The 23,078-nt window shown below is 43.1% G+C and overlaps 1 protein-coding gene across 1 annotated transcript in view; it reads right to left on the bottom strand.

Moving 5' to 3' along the window:
- The window catches only part of CDH4 (cadherin 4), a 415,458-nt gene that overhangs the window by 149,586 nt on the left and 242,794 nt on the right, over positions 1–23,078 (bottom strand). The window contains exons 3-4 of the mRNA XM_054274637.1: positions 17,817–18,040; positions 2,623–2,799 (exon numbers count right to left, since the gene is read on the bottom strand). Coding sequence (XP_054130612.1) covers positions 2,623–2,799; positions 17,817–18,040 — 401 coding nt within the window. The remainder of the gene's footprint in view (positions 1–2,622; positions 2,800–17,816; positions 18,041–23,078) is intronic.

Below are 23,078 nucleotides of genomic sequence, written 5' to 3'. Positions count from 1 at the left end.
CAGAATGAAATGGTTTAATGAGCAGAGAATTACAGTTGATCCCAGCTGAACCAGACAGGGCTGCCTTTCGAGGTATGTGGCTCCCATCAAGCTGCATTCACCTTTGCTATGATTTAAACTTCATTCAGGCACAGCCTTGCTAAAAATACTGACAAGTAACTAATCAACTTCCATAAAATGGAATTTTTACCTTCACAATAGGAAGCAGGAGTAGGAGGGAACCTGAAAGATTTGCCTATGCATTTCAAATTAGTCTGACCTATAAAAACGCAAACAGCAAGTGGTTCTATGAAAATGTATTTCTGGTAGGGCTTTTGGGTTTTTTAGTGATGAGATTTTTCATGCCATCCCTTCCTCTCCTTGGAGGAAGCCAGAACCAAAGACAGCACTGTGGAGGGACTGGTTTTCATTGGTTATACCTAAAAAATGCAAGCTCAGGCTGGTCCTTCTGGACCAAAAAAAGTTCAGTGTCCAAGAACCAGCGGTAGGTTTGAATGTTTTATATAAAACAGCAGAGAAAATGGTGACAGACCTGCTTCTGTACAAATGAGAGCTGAGCTGCAACTTCACATGTGCACTTCTGGTTCCAGTTTGTGAGCAGATGGACACAAAAATATTCAGTGCCCAGTGAGCAAAAGCATGGGAAATCAGATCAAAACTCTCACCTAGATCTAGGAGACAGCAAAACGCTCCAGGGCAATCTGAAGATTATGTGGATGGAAATAATCAGATAGTGCTGGTCTTTGAAGATGTTGATTTGTCCTATTGTGGATAATTAAAGAGCAAAGTCTAACAGAGGGAGCTGTAACTCCTGATAGGAACCACCCAAGCTTCACATTCAGGGCTGGCAAAAGGGCCAGATGCTGCAGAGGAGCAGAAACTCAACCCAAGCCTGAAACATCAGGGGTCTCACGCTTAATCAAGTTGCACTCTTTGTATGATCTTCCCTGTCATTATGATGCTTTCTGTATGTCAGGTGAAGAGGAAAACAGCCCTTTGTAAGCCAGTTTGTTTTTTTTCAATTTCCCACCCCATTTTCACTTCATTTTCAGTGTTTCCTCTAGCATCTGTATTTGAAAACTGCAATGGAATATATTACTAAAAATCTGGGAGTTCTGTATTTCCATAAGTCAGGTTATCTTTCCAAGGTTACCGGTAGTCTAAGTGCTGAATATAAATTCCTCAGTACCTATATAAAATTTATTATTTGTCATTTCCATTAATATTAGAATTTTGCATAGTCGAGTCCTTCTGTTTCATCTCCAGACTGTAGGGTAAAAAGTGCCACAGAGATTTCAGTCCTTATAAATCAACAAATTTGCCATGGTAAGCTGGTGCCAAGTTGTCCTCTTGCTGTCTAATCAAAACTCAAAAGAAATCGGTAGGGAATGGAAGAGAGCACAAGTTCATTTAGAAAGTACTCCCCTTTACTTTTCACAGGAATTCAGGATTTAATCTAAATTATTAATTTAGAAAAGCATTTTTGACACATCAGGTTATTTTCCTCTTCAGACATTTCTTCAGCTCAGTAGGACAGCACATTAATGGGTCACTCTCTACCCTGCACTGCTGACCACACAAAGACTCTCTGGCTTCCCTCCTTGGTTTTCCAGGACAGACATAAGAATATTTGCCACCTGGTACTTCTTAGTCCTTATTGTACTCCCTAATTGCACAGAGAAATTACTCCAACAATCCAAGCTTATCCAATCCCTGGCTGAATTGGGAACATGCCCCTTCCTCCCAGACACAGAAACGGGTAATGATGCAACTCATGTGAATCCAGGCACTGCTTCAAAAGGACTAAATGAACTTCCTGAGAAGGGATGCCAATGACAAACCACTGCTACTTGAAATAACTTTTGAATTTTTATATTGTTGCCATTTTCTTCCAAGAGAAGAGCTAGCTGCAAATGTCTGCCAAGGAGTTTTACTGATTCTTTTTTCTTTTTACAGCTAATCAATTGACTGCTCCAAAACCCCAAAACCAGCACCCACAAGAGGAATAGCAACACGTGTTTGTATTTCGCTAACACTCATCAACAGCAACAATAAACCAACCAAATGTCTCTGTAAAAAACACTCCTTTTCCCTTCCTTTTCTTTTCCTGTCATCCCGTAATCATCACAGAAAACCACATGGGTAAACTTGATCTCAGAGATTATCCTTGTGAAGAAAGAAAGTAGCAACACAGGGGAGGCTGGCGGATCCATCTGCAGCGGCGGCAGGCAGCCAACCTCCCCCGGGCGCCGCGCATCTGCAGCGGGATGGGAGGGATGGCGAGGGAAGGGATGGCGAGGGAAGGATGCAGCACCCTTGCTGCTGGGTGCCACCCAGCCCAGCTTTTACACCTGCAGCAGCTCTTTGGATGAGAGCGTGGGCACAGTGCCATGCTGGCAGCAGTGCCAGCGTCTCAGGAGGGACTGGCTGGAAGGAGGCGATTAGGCTGCCGTCAGCTGGGGAGGGAAACTGGGGCGAGGAGCTTTGGAGCAGCATGGAAAGGGCTGCAGGAGGGAGGGAGAGCAGAGAGCCTGTGCTTTGAGCCAGGCTTCCCACACCTACTGCTTCACAAGATCACCATCACTATGAGCACTATGATGAATATTTTGTTGCTGAACTCACCCGGACCAGCTGCTGCGGGAAGGGCCCGCGCGAGTTCTCGGGCACGTTGATGGGAGGGATGACCCAGTCCCGCTTCTGCCGCCGCAGCCCGTTGGCACTCTGGTGCTGCCTCCAGGGCAGCAGCGTGTCACTCTGCTGCTGCACCAGCTCCCCGGGCAGCGCCTTCCTTCCTTTGGGCTGTGTGGGGAACAAGAAAGAACAGACAGTCAGCTCCTTCCTCACTTCTTAGGACCTGTCCAACAGTGCCTTCCTTCCTTCCTTTGGGCCGCGTGGGGAACAAGAAAGCACAGCCAGTCAGCTCCTTCCTTGCTCCTTAGGACCTGTCCAACAGCCACATGGGACAAAGACACAGCGTGTTTAATGGCAGCTCTGCTGCTGCTTCCTTGTCATAGAAACACAGAATCAGAGAATCAGCTAGCTTGGAAAAGACCTTGCAGATCATCAAGTCAAAGCTATGACCTAACACCACCTCATCGACTAAAACATTCACAAATATATGGAGCTGCGACTCCCAAGTCAAGATGCCTCCCAGATGTAATGTCTTCATTACACCAGCTGCAAGGAGATGCAGCAGAAAACTGGAGTAAAGAAGTTGCTGAAAATTTCCCATAAGTGCAATCTACCAGAACACAAAGAATGGGAGAGGATTCCTTTACAGTCCATGTCATGGATCCAGCTTTATAATCTGGTATCAAGCATGAGCAGGGCTACAAAAACCTGCAGTCTGTGGCTCTGCAAAAGTATTCTGCCACACAAACCCAACCCAGCCAGAGGGAGAGTCAGCCCCTTGGCTGCAAAGGTGCATTAGTTCAGATTTTTAGTGCTTCATAACAAATGATCTTTATATGAGAGCTGGGTTTTGAACACAAATCCCAAAATATACACCCCATGCTGGCTGGGAAGTGTAATACATCTCAGGCACAATAAATTTTCATTATTTGGTGTGACTTTGAATCCTTCTTTGTGATTTTTTTTAACTATGGATTCCCTGAATGGAATACTTTGGTGTTGGAAATGTTACAGTGCTATGAATAAAATGGAAATGGTGGGACCATGGTTTTGACTTAGAGAGACTGGCTCACTATTAGAAAATGTATGCCTTATAGAATGGATGAATCAATGAAATGTAGATTTGGGAAGGCTCTTCAGAGGTTATGCAGTCCCAATACTTCAATACTTTGTGGTCTTCTAGGATTCCAGCAATTACTTCTGAAAGTCTGCAGAAAAGATAACTAGCAAGGGCTTTTGTTACCATATGGTGACCCGCACTCCCACCAGAAAATGTTTAAACTTTCATAAATCACAAAGACTGCAAGTCACATTCTTTTCATTTGAGGTAAGATCCAGTGGGAATACTGTTCTCAGAACGTTACAATTTTCAGCTATTTTTCTCCAAAAAAACCCCCAAAAAACCCACTCATCTCAAACCAAATGCCCCAACACCCAAGAGCAATGCAGGAAGTTATCAAAGCATTTTCTGAGGCTCCTGCCATTTTAAGCCACATTCACTTTTTGCCTTACTCCAAACATAAAAACCCAAACACCCTCCAAGCAGTTATCTTTAGGCACTGATTTCAGTGGGAATCACTGCTTCAGGCCTTCTAGTTTGATGTAAATCCATCTATTAGCACATTTCAACTCCTGACTGGGAGGTAAAGAAACAGGCAGGCAGTCACCTCCAGACTACACAGTATATGAAAACTAAACAGTAAATGAAAGTAAAACTGAGATGTGGCTCCAGAGCTGTGTGGACCTTCTCCAGGAAGGCTGGAGACACTGGGAGCTGGGCACAGCAGCAAGGAGCCCATTCTCACAGCCTGGTCATGGCTCTGATCTCTGCTACCTCTGGAGGGCAGACATCCACTGGCTGCAAGGACTGGAAGCATTTGTGCCAAAATGCAGCTATTTTTACTGCAAAACTTAAAAACAAGCCTGTTCCAGAGCTGTATTTTCACAGAACAGACAAATATGGTCCTTTCAGTCACACACAGAGGCACGTTCCTCAGGTCCTGTCTCACACTCACCGTGTGGGTTGTGTTTACCTAAGTGCTGTTTCCACACCTCCAAAAAAAATCACAGCACCATGTTCAATATTTAGATGCTGCTCTTAGAACGCTTACTGAAGTGGGCAATAAACAAAGAAACAGAATTGTGGTGTGGCAGTGGGAGACTTTCTTGGGATAGTCAGGATACTGGCAGGCACTGCTGACCCCCTCCTCACCATGGGATCTAATGCTATAGCCAAAAGAGGTTTCATTTAAAAATTATTTTATTGCCAGAAATAAAGTGTTCTTTTCTGAACACTGAGGAAATCAATCTTTTCTAAAGAAGACACCCAGAAATGCATGACAACATGAAATAGGACTATGAGACATGAGTCACAGAATGGTGGATATCCCCAATTTTTTTTAATTGCCTTGTGATTCCCAAATGGGAATCCTTTGAGAGCAGGTATTTGGATCAGTTTATATAATTGGCAAGTGAGCATGGGGACAGATTATGAAAGGATGGTCAAATAATTTGTGCTCTTCTGAGTTTACACAGTGGAATGAGTCTGAACTAAAGACAGACTTGAGAATTAACACGAGTCCCAGAGCTCCCTGTATACTGAAATAATTAGTGTCAGCTCAGCAAGGCAATACCAGCCTTTTTAGTCTGTATGAAATACTTGCTGGCAGGTGACTAGACAGTGACTAGCTTGCTTGTCACTCTTGGTGATGTTTTCCTATATTAGAATAAATCATCAACATGACTCTGAATTTGATATGTAGAATTTCAAAAGCATCTTGCAACAAGAAATTTTTTTCTTTTTTTTAAACAACAGCTCTTTTTTATCTTCGTTTGTTGACAATGCATTCTCTTGACCTTAATTTCTCTGGTGTTGTTTAAATATGTTGTACATGTTTTCTGCTGCTTAAAAGCTGTGAGACAAATGCAGTAACAAAGTCTGGTGAGTATAAATGCCAGAACTATTCAGATCTCTGACTGAAACATCCAGAACATATCTGGAATAACAGCATTGTTGTACTGTGAGCCCCAGAAAACTCTCCAGTGTTTTTGAGTTTGTAAGAATCTAAAGTTCAACTCAAAAGCAGAATATGACACCAAATTAAATGAACTCTAAAATACAGCTTCCAATTCTAGTTTTGCTGAGGAACAGTTTTTACTGAGGTGACAACTGCTCCTTTTCTCATGGCCTCGCTGGCCACATGCTTAACAGAATCTCAGAAACATTTTCAAAAGATAAAATATTCCTCCACCTTTTGTAGTGCCACCAGAACACACAAACTGTCCACAGAGTCCTTCACAAAATCAAATCAAGCACCTCTTGTGCTGCTGCTTTGGGGTGGTTTCCCTCCCATTATTTTTGTGACTCTCTTCTACATGTCACAAAAATGATGGTGTACAGCACCAGGCAATCCATGGAACACGTGCCCAGGGGAAAGGGAAATCCACTCTCCTTTCCAAAAATGACACGGTGACATTTATAACTCGTTACAACAGGATCAAACTCCAAACATGGAACATGTAAGCATGGGCTTTGGTAATACAAAGATAATTACAGGAGGATATAAAATAGTCAGATAATTCAGTAATTATGCCTGTCCATCACTTTAGGATACTGATAAGCTAGAGAAATACGGCTGAGCCAAAACAGATGAAAACCTTCCAGATCAAGGGGAAAAAGTAATTACAAAGTGTGGGATGAAGAGAAACAACAGGAGAGGAGCCCATGCTGGGATGTGAACTTGTCAGGAGAGTTTGGATTCACTAGGAGCTAATGCCTCAGTATTTGTATTGGGGCAGAATCGTTCAGAGCTCGCTGGTGAAGCTGAGCAGTCCTGTGCTGGCTGTATGATATAAAGCAAGAGTGTGAGCGGGTGTGCATGAGTGTGCAAGAGTGTGAGCAGGTGTGCAAGAGTGTGCATGATGAGTGTGCGAGAGTGTGAGCGGGTGTGCGAGAGTGTGCACAAGTGTGAGTAGTGCGCAAGAGCGTGAGCTGGTGTACAAGAGTGTGAGCAGGTGTACAAGAGTGTGAGTGAGTGTGCAAGAGTGAGTGGGTGTGCGAGAGTGTGAGTGGTGTGCAAGATGGCAGATGAAGCTTTCAGAAAGCAATGCGAGGTTGGAGGAGATGCAGTCACAATCACAATCCCAATTTTTCACAATCTATAAGGATTGTGAAAAGAACTTTCCTCTCCCAGCCTGCTTCACAGAAGGTGTAAGAGTATCTTGGAGTCCATGTCAGCAGCTCCAGTGGAATCTCCTAGGAGTCATTTCCAGTCCCTTTTCAGTCTAGAATTGCCTTTAAGGACGGTGAACACAACCTGCTGCGTTGGGAAGAGGACATGGAGCTAAATCCCTTCAGGACACCTCACTCCAAACTAGTGAGGCTGCTTCAACAAACTCCTTTTACACCACAGAGCTGAGAGCTCAGGGACATTCCCTGTCTGCACCTGGCACTGGGAATAAAAGATAAGTTGGAAAAGCCATTTAGCGACTATAATCTCCTGTCAGTGCCGGTCTGTGGCTCGCCAGCCTTTCACTTACTGGGAAACTCAGACTAAACCCAACCTCTGCTCGTGAAAGAAGTCAAGAAATAATCCCGTGACAGAACAAGACACGCGGGATGCCAGCACCCCCTCCAGCCCCATCCTGCCCATGACAAGAAGGCTACAAGGCACTGACTTTTCACTAGCCCACAACGAGCAGCAGCGAGTGTGAAGGAACACCAGCTCCCACCTTCCGCTACACTCAGCAGTAGCCGGCCTCGCCAGCTGGCTTGTCTCCCCTCCCAGCCAACCTGCCTTTGATATCCGTCAGCCTCTGGCTACGGAGACATCTGGAAGTTATTATCCAGCAGAGCGTATCACAAACCCATTTACATAATATAATATCATATTTTGTGTTCCTGCTTAGCTGAACATTTTGGATCACTCCAATGTTTGGGTAAATAAGCCGCCATTCCCTGCATATAAATAACAAGTCTTAGGGTGCGTTTGTTGGAGGTTAATAATTTCATAGGGCTCAACCCGAAAAATGAAATGTTTCAGCACTAAAATATATTATGCTTGCATTTGCAATAAAAAGTACCTGCAATTGGAGGAAGGGAAATAAGGCCTTTATTTTCAAGGCATCAAAATGATTCATGATTTAACCTGTTTTATTTATATGCCAGCCTTGTTATTTTCATAGGATTTTTAACACTTCACACTAGACATTTTTCAGAAAAGAAATACCTGGCTTCCTTTGCTTCTAGTGTCACTCATAGGGTTTAACTGAGGCAACGTGTTTTTAATATATTTTTGTCAATACAAGGGGATACAAAGTCCACCTTTAGTCCATTGCTCAAACAATATTTCCCTTCATCTCCTATATCAATATACATTTTGAAAACTGCTACCATTTTCTACCAGGGAAAAAAAAAGAATCTATTAAAAAAATATTTAATCTGAAGCATTTTTGCTTGTTTCCATGGTAGCTGCAGAAAGGACAGGAGAAAATTATATTTACCAAACAGAAAATAAGACAATGAAAATAGAGCTTAGTTCTTTAACAAAGGGAACATGAGAGCGCTGCAAAATAAACATTTGCATGAATTCTGTTCTAAGGAAACAACATTTTGCTGACATCAGGGACGGCAGTGGAGGACGAATGAACCCTTTTTTCCCAAAATGCACCATTTCTCCAGTTTTTGATCTTTCAGTATAGAAAGATATTCCATTTTGTGTTCTCACACAGCAGAATGAAAGGGTTGAAGAACAAACAGCACATTTATTTATTTTACGGTAATTGATTCCTTTTTTATTTAGGTCATTGCTGAATTTGCTGAAGTTGGAGACAGGAAAAAAAGTAGTTTAAAAAAGATCAGACTTTTTATTTTAGACTTTAATTTATTATAGTTGTGCTATGTGCAGCTATTATTCAGGAACTGCACAGGTAAGGAATCCATAATCTGTTTTTCTCTTATCCACCCTCTAGAACTCTGAGATGACTGTCTGTATTAGCTTTATTTACTAATAGTTGTAAGCTGGGGTAAATTTAATCAAAGATAGCTGCATGTCACATCCCATTACCATCACGGCATAAATTGCCATTCATGAATGATTTGTGTCAAAGAGCTCTGAAAACTATTGTTTTAGCAGCAAGATGTTCCAACATCCACAGCTCTTCAGCAGGGGCATTACATTAATGTGTTTGCAGAGAAGCCACTAATTGACAATGAGATGGGATTTTGGCAGTACACTTCCACTTTAAAGATAATGAACAGTGTTCAAATACAGAGAAGAACCCCCTCTGCTCCTAAAACTATACTAATAATTTCTGGTAAAAACAGGAATAGAGGGAACCAATCCTGACAGGATATTTCCAGTACCCAAGCAAGCTGTTTGATCATCACGACTTCCAAAAGCAAACAGTGGAATTGCAGCGTTTGTGACCTTTATCAAATCTGGCTACATACAATCAGGAATGTTATGTTTGGTTAGGAACTCATTAAACAAAATTACCTCTCCATTTATAGAAACCATACAAGTACAGTATAAAACATTTTAATTAAATCAGCTAGTTAAGCAAAAATTCATTACTTTTTGTTTTTATCAGCTAGCAGTGGGGCTGCACAGAGCAGTTCGCATTAGAGTCAATTAGTAAGAAAAATTGTCAGATTTGGCAAGTGCACGAGCTTCCAGAACACATCAGCTGACAGGGAAGAAAAAGTTTGACTAAAAGCTAACCAAGTTACTGCCCTCAGAGGAGGAGAATGAGCCACGAAACGCACACAAATGCATCAGCCATGCCAAACCCCCTCGTTCCTGAGGAGTCAGTGTCAAAGCTCTACATGCCCTGTTCCTTGAGAGCTGAAAAATGAAGCATGAATGCAAATTTAAGGTTGTTAGGTATCTGGCTGGCTTTGCAGGCTTTGGAAAATTTTACCCGATAGAAGTAATCAAATGTGATCAGAGTGACCGAGGAGTCAAAATGCTCCTTGGTGTTGCAGGGCTGCAAAGCAAGAAAAAAGCTGAAGAACAGCACGAGGTAAAACCAGGGGATTTTTAAATAGGGAGAACACGGCAGACTGGCTTGTGAGTGAGCAGGAGAAGATCCTTCCCTTGCAAAAGGTGCAGCAGGGCCCGCTGCGGGTTACTGTAATTAAATGCTGAGTTAAGTCTGGACTCCAGAGAAAAGAGATGCACCAGCTCTGGGCATGTGGTTATCACAGAAGGTGATACCCATGTGGTTACCACAGACGGTTCTTATTTAAAAAAACCCAAATACATGTTAATCTCTTTGATCAGAAAACCTAACAGGGTTGGTGAGGTCCCCATGGACACAGGGTGCAGCTAACACCCCTGGGGCCAGAATGAGGTTTTTTGGGTGCCTGCTGACCAGGCTGGGACAGGAGATGCTGATTTCCCAGTATAATTTAATTGAAATCAGCAATCTCCTGAGCTCACCCACACTTTGTGTTGGGTAAGTTATCACCAATTGAAGCTGAAATGCAGTTCCCAGAGCACTTCAATGGGCTTTGCTTTAGTGCTGCAGTGAGGACGGGCGCGGGCAGCGCGCTCGCGTCGTTACTGAGCAGACACAAAATCACAAAATGCCCACAGGATCTCTAAGGGATGGGAGTGCCAGCAGGGGAGGAGAGGCAGAGCTGAGCTCAGACTTATTCTGTGGTACCACACGGATGATTAGAGGCACCTCCTGGCCAGTGCACTCTCTCAGGGTTTCGAATGATCTTCCTCTCCCATTCTCTAGGAGAATCGCGTACCAAAGCAGGTACCTTAGAAATCTGTCTGCCTTTGGTGGAATCTTTTATGGCTCCCACAGGTTTTCAGCATCTGTGATACTTTTCTTGTCATTGTCAGGCTTTGAATATTGCAAGAGCTGTCAATGGGCAGAAGATGACATCACCCCCAAAGCACAGCTCTGGATGTACTTCTCCTCCTCATTTTATGGCTTGAACATCTTATCCCAACAGGAAAAGTTCTGATGAGGTTGTTTCCTTGCAAAGCTCCCCACATCAACTTGACCTTTTCACACACCCTTTGTAAGATCTAATCTCACAGTGCTTCCCAGGTAGGATTGTTTAAGAAACATCTAAATTACTGTTGTACTCTACCTTCTAGTGTTTACCAAGAGACACTTCTATCTTCAAGTTAATGTCATTCTCATAATTGGGAGAAGCCATACACAATGGCTTCAGAAGTACAAGCACTTCTCAAGAGTAGGGCTATTAAATCACAAAATACTCATACTTGTTATGTACTGCATATTAGGAATAAAGGTGGTAGATCTTGCCACATACTACACAGTGAAAACCTCTTTTGCAGCTTGGAATTACCTCTCTCATCCTGCACCTGATCTTGAGGAAAATGTATGAAAAATCTGGGCTAGAAATCTGAGCTCTTCCTCCCCAATAAAATTTCTAAAAAATAATTGAAAACATGGCTCCAAAACACAATTCTTTTGCTTCTAAAACTCAGACTACTACAAGTGCTCTTCATCATAGAAAGAAGTGGGAGCAAGTCTACCCCTTAAAAGCCTGTGAAAAATTGTAATCTCATTTTATTTCTCTAAAGTCATGAGGTTCAAAAGATACATGAATTAAAATAATCATAATGAATTAAATGTAACAATACTCCTCCTGCTCATAATGTTTGCAAGTAAAAAGATCACAAGAGATTTAAAAGATCACAGGCGCTGCTGCTACTTTAGCACAAAGTAAAGTAATTCAGTCTGGTACTTCTCCTCAGTGCTAGTGTGAGAATTTGCCCTTTCAAGTTATCCTTTGGTTATTTCAAGAGGCTCTTGAGAAAAGACTGCTCTTCTTTTTTTTCCCTCCAATTCCAGAGTGCACCTAAGAAATGCTCAAATTTGACTGTAAGGACACGTTCAATTATCTCAATTTGCAAGATGAAATTTAAGCCTGAGTTTAAATGCTTTGCTGGGTGGGGCACAGTGTTTGAGATCCCAATCCTTGAGGTCCTCAGGCCACCCTGCTCTGCTGGACACCCATCCCTGGCACTCCTCCAGCTGGACATGCCAGAGGGTCACTGCCTCACCCAAAAATCCAGGACCTGATCTCCAGAGGCTGGGAGGAACCAAAATTGAGCTTGCATCTACCAATCTGTCTCAGCTTGGGCTAAAGGAAAGATCCTGGACACTCAGAGCCCCTAAACCCAGTTTATTTTAATGGATGTGCCTGTATGAAGCATTTTTTGCCTGCACTCAAAGTTATGTTTACAAGCAGCTGTCATCAGATTATCACAGCAATGAAGGTATTTTTAGGATATCCAGTCCAAAATATTTTTTTTTTTGAAGTGGCAGTCAGACTTGAGCAGTTACCAACAAAGAACATGAAATGGGAGGTCAAAAGCTTTGATCTGGCAAGGGCAAGGAACACATCACAGGCAGGAGCACGCAGCAGTCCACGGGGTTTGTTTTATCAGGAAAAACTTATTTCCGTGCAGGCAGTTCAATCCTTAGGACTTCTTTTTGTTTGAAGGAAGACAGATCTGGAGTGAATTTCACTTACAGATGCTCTTCTGAGCACGGCTTTGAGCCTGACCCTTGGTATGATGCTGACTGCTTAAGAACTAAATGCAGCAAGTGCAGTGCTTGGAAACTTCCCGCAGTGGGCTGATTTTCCAAGGCAATGAGCGCCTGTGTGTCACATCTCATCCTGGCTGCAGCACCAGGCCAAGGCATGCAGCACACCTGAGAACCAGGCCAGGGAGGTTCACGTGTTGTCACAGCCACCACTCTCTCTCCTCCTGCACTGATTACATGTGAGACGCTCAAATTCACCCAAGCACGAGGTCCGGCAAGTTCAGCAGATGCATCTTCATTAGACTTGCACAATTATCATGAGCAGTCTCACTGGTAACAATTATATGATACTAATTTATTACTCGTCTTCTTTCTTATCTTTTCCACTGATCTGGTTTGTTAAAACCCCAAACAATGTCTCACAAGTTATCTGAAGGAAACAGAAATCTCTGCATGTACTCTGCCTGACAGATAAATCCACGTCTTGCTTGACTGATGAGATACAGAAATAAAAATTATTCCAACTGCCATTTTGCTGGATTTAGTTACTGCCCTGGATCCCCCACAGAGGTAGTGAAAGAGGACAGTGCCACTGTAATGACCCAGCACTCAAAATATGCACCAGTATCATCAGAAAAAGGCAGGATGACAACTAAAACCTCATTTTTTCCAGCCCTTCTCTAGTGATAAAACAGTTTGATGGGGCAAACTCCCCTCACCCTGATGCCACGGGTAACACCTCACCCCAGAGCAGGGAAAAGAAGGAAGGAATAAAGAGAACGCATTTTGTCTCATTTCCTCCAGGTGCCTCTGCCCAGCAGTGAGACTGGAGCCACTGGAAGCACAGATCCCACCTAAACTCTGATTTTCCTCCTTCAAGGGAGGGCTCCCAGCCCGTGCAGAGCATCCTGGCTGCACAGTAACCCAGGCCATCAATGAGAGCAGTGCTGAACAAGCCTTTCCTTGCCCAGAGACCTCTGTGCTTGTGATCAGCAATAAAAGGCTGTTCTTGGAATTTAGAACCACTGCCAGGTGAAATACCGCAGATGATTATTTAAAGGCTTTAAATAAAAAAAAAAAAAAGCCCTGTGTCTGTAAGAACCAGCTTTTCACATTCACATTGTCTGGCTGTGGACTCATAGCTGGGTTATGAAAGCAGCCCAAAATAAGATGAGATATAATAAAACACAAGCTGGGCTTAAGCAAGAATTGATTTCTGACAGCAGTTCTCAATGTTTTAAACACTCGCTACAGACCTCACATATTTCTGAATTTAATTGCACAATTCCCAGTGATTTAGCATTACAAAAATTTACATATTTCCATGCTCAGAATTTGAAAAGCTCAAACAACGAGAAACTTTGGTTGATATAAACACAGTTCAAAGAAAACAGGTTTTTTTTTTCCCACTAAACTAAGCCACTGGCAGCAGATGACTGACATCTTACATGTGCTGAATATATCCTGTACCTCTAAGCTCCTCTGCTGTGAATTCCTTTCTATGCTGTATTTCTACAATCTGGATTTTAACTTGTGAGGTGAGAACTACAGAAAAATAGACAGCTAAACAAATGCAGAAGAAAATTTGCCAGATGTGCCTTAGACACATGGAAGGACTGAAAATTAAAGAAAATAATCAATATAAATGAGAAGGATGAGCCAGCACAGGGGGTGGGGGAAGTTGATTTTCAAGGAATGATGAGGAGGAGCTTGGACTGATGGACACAGAGGGCAGGTGCAGGGTGTGAAGGACAAATGCACAATATTTCTACTCATAAATGGGAAGATTTAAGTTTCTGTAACTAAAAAACAGGACACTGAGGATTGCTGTCCTCAGCAATGTCACTGTTCACAAATATAATTTTCATTTTTAGACTTTTGGTTGAATCAATACCCAATTTTTCAAAATAATAGCATGCACTCTTAGAAAAGAAGACATTGCTAATTCCAGATAAGTAAAGCCGAGCTTTACTTTGCTTTCTTCTGGAGCATTATCCCACTCAAGTTCATCTTTCACAAATGCTGACACAAACCACAAAGACTTTACTTCATAAAAACAGCATCTTTTCTCTTTTCCTTTTCTCCTTTATTCTTCTCTTTTTTTCTCTTTTCTGTTTTCTTTTATTTTCTTTTTCCTTCTTCCCAAACTACACCCACAGCCCCGACTGAAACTTTCAGATGGAACAACAGGGCAGCCTGACAAGAACAGCAGAAGAAACTTTATCTTAAGTATTTATTGTTATGCTGGAATATCACTCAGCTTCCTCTGGGGTAATTCAGCACTCTTGTGGGAAATGTGTGACCTCATTTGCATTTTCTAATTGAATTGCTATCAGGTTTCCTGCAAGACTGAACAAAAAAGTTCCCTGAGTTACCAACATCACTTGTATTAACCAGGAAAAAAAGTTTACATTCAAGGGTTTCCTGGGGAGGAGGGGAAATGTATGCTTCGTCTATCATAAAATACATTTTTAAAGTATTTGCCTTCTTTTCTATCATTTCACCCTACTAGCATGACACTTTAATGCAGTAGTTAGAACTCTTTCCTTGTACTGTTTTTCAGTGAAATCTGGCAGGTTACTCAGGCATCTCAAGCAATCAGCACATTATTTATAAGGCCAACACTGTGAAAAAGGGGGAATTGTCACAGTGCTGGGTCCCTCCCCATTGAAATGTGAGGCTGCACCAAGAGCCAGGCTCGGCTGGGGGGTCTGGGGCACAGGTGTGGACCCAAACCTGCTGATTTTGCAGTGCAATCACACAAGGGGGGGACTGGCCCGACAAGAAATGATCTGCAGCCTTGGAAGCCCTTGGCCAGCACCAAAGCAGATTTTCAGTCATAGATGCTGTGACAAGAAAGGATCACAGATCCAAAAGATCATTTATTGCTGGAAGAATCCTCTGTGCTCTCCTGGAAAGCAGCCCACTGTCCCCACTGTGCAGGCAGAGTCACTCCTGGCCCCCCAAAATCTCAGCCACCATCCCAAAAACATTGATTTCTCCCGTAACATTTATTCTGTATTGTAACCTCCACAATAAACCAAATGCCTAATAATGGCCATTCTAGGAGGGCTGGTTTTGATGCAGTTTTAATCCCTGGATAATAATGAAATAAATTCTGATTTATCCTTTCAGAGGGGTTTCTGAGGGGCCTCTGTCACGAGGGACTGCCCTCACTGAGGGCCATTGCTCATTGCTCCAAGGTAAAAGGACTTTTCTTGTTCTATAGGTGCCAACAAACAGTGATCAGCAGGTGCAGTAACTGAATTTCGTGCCAATTATTTATAATGTCTGGGAACTGTTCAGCATTTTTGCAAAATCAGTCCCAAATTTACAAAGTAGAATGGAAATAAATGGATCCACCAGAAGAAAACTGGTCTCCCTCCCTCTCTCAGGTCACCTCCTCCTTTCTCTCCCACATTTGCCATCTCTATATCCTGAGTATAACAAAACAATCTAAAATGTCTTAAAAAAAAAATATATATATATATATAGTTCTGCTTGAGTCATATTATTCTGCACAAAACCAAATGTGAAATCTGCCTCTAGTAAAAGCCACAAAACACATAAGGGTCATGGCCTGAAACATATTGAACTGGATATTGCAAGGTTTGGGGTCCTTTATTTCTGCACAAACACTATTATTTTTAAAAATAATCTCATAATGATATTTATTTCTTTAGTAAACAAAGGATTATTTTGCCTGCAAAAACCACAGGCATTTAAATAAAACACAAGTCAGATGCCTGCTATAGGGACCCACAATAAAACTGCTTATGACCTTGTCATTAGTCTTGTTTTCTGTATTTTTCCAGCCTCAAACTACACACTAATAAGGCTTTTAGAAAGGAGGGATATGAATTTTAAGAAGCTTAGCTCTCTGTTTTCAACCAGAGTTCAGATTACATTAACATTAGATGAATTTCCAACCAAATATTCTACTAAAACAGAAATGTGTGCTTATTCAGGTTTTTTTCTGCTACACTGAGGGGAAATTTAAAGCAGTATGTAAGACATCTTACTTTGTTCCTTCAATATTTAATTACTTTTAGAAGGAAGCGGTATTTCTTTGGTTAGAAATGGCAAATTGAGTTGACAATAACAAACAGGGTTTAATTACATCTTCCACAAGCTCAAGCCCTACTGAACAGCAGCAGAAGTTTATTCATATGACTCTAAGCCCTGAAAAACCTTTGGGGTCAGCCCAGTGGGCAAGTGAGAGATTTAAGTCTTTCCAAGTTTCTCCTTTTTTGTCTCAAATGTGGAAAAAACTCTCCCAAAGAGCAAAGAGTTACATGGTAGAATTCTAACAACTTGACATAGGAAGTCTCTCTTTGTTTTCTCACTCTGCCCTGCACTCTGTCCAAGCACTACAGACAGGATGGCAGCAGAGGCCAGTCTTGCTATTTGGACCATTACTGGTTAATGGTTAATTAATCCAAATTACAGCCACAGCCCAGATAACTCACCTGCCCCTGGAGGAGCCACGGCTGCTCCCAGGACGCACACCCTGCAGATCCTCAAGATCCAGCAATAAACCAGGCTCCTGAAACAATTCCATGCCAAATCCTGCCCAAATGTCACCACCCAACCAGCCCAGCACCAGAGATAACTGATAACTGAAGATAACTGCATTTACACCGTGCCGTGAAAGATCTCCAGCCCAGACTAGCACTGAAAATGAGAAGGTGAACTGCTGCTGCCAAAAATGACATGGAAGAGGTGAGAAAGTGGCAGCTACTCCAGGGGCAGAGCAGAACTGCGTTTTCCTGGAGCAGCCCCCAGCTGCAGCGGCTCCGTGCAGCCCACCAGCACATTTTCACTGAAGGAACACTGCTCCCAGACTGCAGGGCAGGGACAGAGCCCTCCTGCCTTTCAGCAGTGTATGGAGCTACAGCAGCAAGAAACCATCTGTGCCCTGCTGCCTGCAAGGCTGGCTCTGGCTTTGCCAGCCGGGGTGGGCGAGGGGAGCTGCTGGCGCTGAGCACAGGGCACGGCTGGCACTGCAGCCTCGCTGCCCGCCCCGTGTGTCAGCACAGGGCCTTTATCAGGCAGCAGCAACGCTCCCTGTCCTTGCAAGGCAAGGAACAAGCCCAAATCTCCCCTCTGCAAGCTGCAGGGCCATGCAGATTGCTCGCAAGAGTGACTCTGAGAACCGGGGAGATGAGCAGCAGGGCAGAGCTGCCAGTGCGCGATTGTGCTGTCACAGAAGAAATCTGAGCTTGAAACCATCAGGAGGATGGTTGGCTTTGACTCTTCACCCTTCATCTCCTGGTTTGACTTGGAGTCAAGAGAGATTATCAGCTGAGAGGTGCAAACATGATGTACATGATGTACGTGAGTATGACAGAGACAAGTGGTCACTTAAAAATACATAAAAATACGTAATACTGAACTTAGAGAACACTTCCCTCACTGGAGACCTTAAATAATTTCTCTCAGAGAGGTTCAAGGGTCATTTCCAAGGAATTTGATGCTGCTCATGGTATCTCCTACCTGGACACTTTCTTATGGTAGGAATTGATGCTGCTCATGGTATCTCCTACCTGGACACTTCCTTAAGAAGCACAGACCAGACAAAACAAAACACTTTAAGGCAAAGGAAGAACAAAGCAGGAAAAAGAGCTCTGAAGAAAACCTCTTACCTTGTGTCCGTTGTGCTGGGACTTGTCTGCCACCAGGAACCTGACCATGGCCTCCCATCTGCCCAGGCTCTGGGGGTCCCAGGCGGTCACCACCAGGATCAGCTGCTTGGAGGGCACCTGCAGGTGGTGGGCGGCAAACAGGGTCCCGTCCGCCCTCACCTTGAAGTCCAGGCTGTTGGTTTCGTACCGCACGCCCTTGTTGCCAGCACAGTTATTAAATTTTACTAGAACAGAGAGGAAGAGATGGGAGAAATGTGTGAGATTGGCGCGATAAGGAAAGCAATCAAATACAAGTTTCAGACATTTAATTTTCACTGATGTCTTCTATATCTCTAATAACCATCAAGGAAATGATTTAACTGTTTCTTCGACCTTTCAGGAGTGCTCTTGTGCTTTATCTCTGTTCCCCAGGGAAGAAGTTGTAAGCCATTTTTAAAGTATTTGATACAGTTTCATTAGATCTCAAACACAGCTGTTCCCCATTTGTACAAGTGGATTTCTCCCTTGTCGCCATTATCTTTTAAATTCAACTGGAGTCTATTACCCACGCTGTGGGTATTTTTTTTCAGGAAATGTTCTCCATTTCCCTAACCCTTCAATAACCTACTTACCAGATAGGCTATTTGCACATTCTTAACTGAAATTCAAAAGCCCATAACAATTCCATTATCAGAAATATAAAAACAACAAAAAAATTTAACACAGAAATAAAAGTTGAAACCATTCTGGAGCACGCATCTGCTGCTGGAACTGGACCCCCCATCCTGAGCTGCATTCCCACCTTGGCCAACCCCTCACATGCTACAGCTACTGCAAAAAGGAACTGTAAAACTGTGCTTCATAAACCATAACGTGTCATTTGAAAGCCTACTTTGTCAGATCAAAGCTCCCCAGTCGCTGATATTTCTATTTTCGCCTTTTTTTTGGTCAAAGTCTTTCACAGTCTAGTTTGAAAACTATTTTTATTGGCATTATGAAACATGTCACATACATTAGACCAGGAAAAAAACCCTCAACCCTATTATATGACAGAATTGACAAATCGGATAGAAATGGAACCTGCAGCTAATAACACAGGAAACCAAACACTTTCTGCCATTTCAGTAATCTGCGGGGCAGAACACACATGTGGTGAAGGAAAACAGATTGTACCCGCACAAACATCTCAAGTGAGTGAGAGGGGATGCACAGCGCTCCAGCTCGGATTGCCAGGCAGGTTCTCATGCTGAGATGCTCCAGCCTGCCTGGAGAGGAGGAGAACCTGCTGGGCCAGCTCTGCTGGGCTTCAGCAGACACTAAATTCCTGCAGAACAGGGGCTGGGTCAGATGGATCCACCCAGGCTGGCTGTGGTGATGGGATGCAGAGATGCAGGGATGCAAGGATGCTGGGCACTCAGAGGGAGAGGAGCTTCTGGGACACTTGTACCCCAGCTGCCCTCTTCCCCCGTACCAACCACAGCTCTGCAGTGCTGCTCTGAGCTGAATCAAGCACTAATTTGGATTTAATTTTAAAAAAACCCTCAACCATGGCACAGGTGAAAGAAAAAAGCAGCACGAAATGGCTCAACATATCTGGCTGTCAAAGCCCCCAGGCACATCAATGTAGGGAGAAATGAGGAGCAGACTGGGGCAGAGGAGGGGAAAATCCTTCCCCTCCTTCACCCCTCAATAACTGGGGTGCCGTGATTGTGTCCTAACTGTACATCTACAAAGGCTTTCTGTGCTGTGTGTTTATTTAGGCGACACTGGTACATTTTTATGTGTGTGGTGGGAAGTGTTACCAAATGCCGCAGCAACTGCTGGGCACAAACAGCGAATGTCACACATTGATTTATAAAAAATGAGATGGATAAAGTTCACTAGTACATAAAAACTACCTGAAAGCCCCGGATGAGGGCAAGCACACACAGGGCTTGCTGGGACCTACAAGAACTGGGACAATCTCAGAGAGCTGCGAGGGGAGATTCCCTGGACCTCTGGGACCACCCTGCTGGGAGATCACCCTCATCTCTCCGGAATTTCTGCAAATCCCCCCTGCATTCACAGCTACAATAAATATCTGTGAACATATCAAGTGCATCCTCACTTCTAAACGTTGTTTATTTTCAGCTCAACACCAGGTCACTGTCAGGAACGTGGCACATCAGCTGCTGCATTGCTGCACCCCTCTGCTGTGTAATGGTCACACGAAACTCAGGTTCCATCCCTGCTCCCCAAGTACCCACCTATCACTCACTGAAAGGCATTTAAAGAAGAGAGAAAGGAGTGATAATGACTGCACATTAAAAAACATTTCAGAGCTTACTTTGATTTTACTGAGATTAAAAGAAAGCCCTACAGTAGTCTGAGAGGAAAAAAAAAAAACAACCAACCTTTCTATATGTGTATGTAGTGATTTCAGTATTCAAAATACTTAAACATCTGCTTAAGACCCAGCTCGTGGCTCCAAGATGCTGCTCTGGTGTCATATGTCACTGTGTCGACTTTTATGCTCCATTATCTAAAAATGGCTACCTCGTAGACAAAGTCCCTCTGTGACTTGCTAATTACTTCCATTAGTTTAAAACAAACTTGACTAGAGACGGAGAAAACCCTGAGAGAAATCGTCTGATTCTTTTTTCCTTTTTTTTTTTTAACAAGCACCTTCTCTGCCCCACATTGCTCCTCTCGGGTAGCACAGGCAGGTGAATGCTCAGCATGGGATTGGCACAGCCAGCTCCTCAAAGATCCACAAAATCTATAAACCTCATTTATATATATTTATCCATAAAATACTTTTCCCCAATATATGTGTACAGGCTTAGGGAAAAAAACCCCACCAAGCTATTGTTCTATAATAAATAGCATAGCTCAAGGAAAGGAAATCTCATCCATAATTTCAAATTCTACCTGTTACCCCCACTCTTTGCTCTTGTGGAGACAGAAATTAAAATTTCATTCAATGGCAGACAACTTTTGATTTTTTTCCTCCTTTTTCTCCCTTAGAAATCTCTACGTGTACATAATTCGCAGTTGATGCAACTTTTGACTTTCAAATAATGGAAAAAATAAATAAACAACCGTTGGCTGTGTTTACTAGTCTTAAAACTCTCTGTGGACACAAATCAATCTTTCTTTGACCAGTCTGAAGACTAAAGAACACTGCACGAATTTAACATTCAAAAGCTGCAGCATCAGTAATTAGGATTTTGGATAAACAGCAGAGTCACACATCTATCATTTTTACAGGATGGTAAAAAAAAACCCCAACTTTTTAAAAAATATACTGGAAAAATGTTCAGTGAAGCTTATCGAAAGCTTATGCTGAAAACAACATCTAATACCTGATGAAAGGAAAACCAAGAAGGCACCCTCATTAGCAAGCTTTTAGGTTTAACCCTTTACCCTCATCATTTTTAATTGCTTCTCTATGAAAGGAGGAAGTACAACAATTTGATAAGCTGAAACAGGTACTGAGTGATGGGCAGAGAAGCTGCAGGAGTCTGCAGCAAACTGCTGGGCATCTGAGGAAAAAAAATGGTATTTTACTTCAAAAAAGACACAGGGTGAAAAAAAAAATTCAACAAGTTTTGCATTGTTCCCTTTTATTATTTAGCTTGTTAAGCTGGCTGGACAGAGTCAAATGATCAAGCCAGGACCTTGAAAGATGTACGAATACACTGAACTTCTTGCCCCCCAAACGTCTGAGAGAAATACTGAATTTAATAGGACTATAAATGGTATAAACCAAAGAATTCGCTTTTAGCCTTATCCTTCTGGATTTTCCTTTGACTTTTTCTAGTCCATTAAAAAGTGCCCCCTCTGGCAAGCAGCACAGGGCTGGCAGAGCAGGAGGGATAATACTCGTTTATTAGGATAAACCCCCTGGCAGGACATCATCCCACAGTTCAGGATATGGGTCCCTTCAGGACTCTGTTTTTCACCGTGGTTTTGAGGATTATCTCTGCAAAAGATGTTCCTTGCCTGATGAACTTTAAAGCAGCAAACACACAGCACAATTTTCAGCAGGATCCATCTGCTTTTCAAGTCGTGTCTCTTGACCAGCTCCCCTGCACCCGGTGCACTGTGATAAATCTGAGCTGCCAAATCCCCCCCTCGCCCCTTCTGTGAGCATCATTAAGGTGAGGATGGCTCAACTGCAGCCTTTGGGATTTTCAGATGTCTGGGTAACCTGCAGAGTCCTCACCACGCACGGAAATGTCCCTCCTGTGTGATCATGAGCAAATCACTTCAATTCCTGCCCTGGCACTTCTGGCCTGACGCTCCCAAATGTCTGCACTCATCCATCTCCTCTGGCTTCTGCAGGGGGGTCAGTCCTGGCCAGCATTCCCTGCGTGTCACCACACCAGAAATTACAAAATCCCAAACATGTCCTGCATGGAGAGGCTCCTGCTGCCTAAGAACTGAAACCATTCAGTTAACCACAAAAATGCACATTACAGCCTCACAAAGTGATTTCTCCATTAAGTGCTAATGTGAAGCAGAGCGTGCTGTGCCTTGTTGGGAAGCTGCATTTATTGGGCAAAGTAAGTATGCAGCATAAAATTTTACACGGCCACATTTTGGAGGCATCCTTCTTTACGTTGGTGCAATCCCACTGTGAGTCTGTGAGAAAACTGTTTTACAGCAGTGGGAACCAAATGCAGCTGAGTGAAATCCCCATGGCCACGCTGGTGGAGCAAAGCTGGGATGTGAGTCCTGGAATTCAAACTGCCAGGAAACTGCCTCCATCACCCAGATACAAGTGAAAAAGACAGAGAAATTAGAAATATGGACTTTCAAAAAGCAAACAGAGCAGATCCTTCTCCTTACTAACTACTGGGCATTTCCAGATTAGTGCAGGGTGAAAAACTTAAGGGATGTCACACAAATTATTGCAATTGTTGTGTGAAATGGAGTCCCATGAGCACGTGTAAATACACAGTGGAATTATTCTGTGACTGAAATATCTTGTCTACAAAAGGAAAATGCTGAAATGGAGGCAAGGGAACTTTAATGGAATTAGAGAGTTACAAAGGTTGGAAGAGACCTCTAAGATGACAGAGTCCAGCCCTTAACCCAGCCCTGGCAGGTCCAGCCCTAAACCATGTCCCCAAGTGCCACATCTACTTGTCATTTGAACACTCCCATGAATGCTGCTTCCATCACTTCCCTGGGCTCCTGTTCTACTGCTTGACAACCCTTTCAATGAAGAAATTTTTTCTCATATCTAACCTAACCCTCCCCTGGTGCAACTTGAGGCTGTTCCCTCTTGTCTTATCT

The sequence above is a fragment of the Melozone crissalis genome, unplaced genomic scaffold (genome assembly GCF_028551555.1).
Source record: "Melozone crissalis strain CALT ecotype California unplaced genomic scaffold, PUWL_Pcris_2 ptg000017l_1, whole genome shotgun sequence".
NCBI classification, from domain to species: domain Eukaryota; kingdom Metazoa; phylum Chordata; class Aves; order Passeriformes; family Passerellidae; genus Melozone; species Melozone crissalis.
This window is presented reverse-complemented; position numbering and strand designations above follow the sequence as displayed.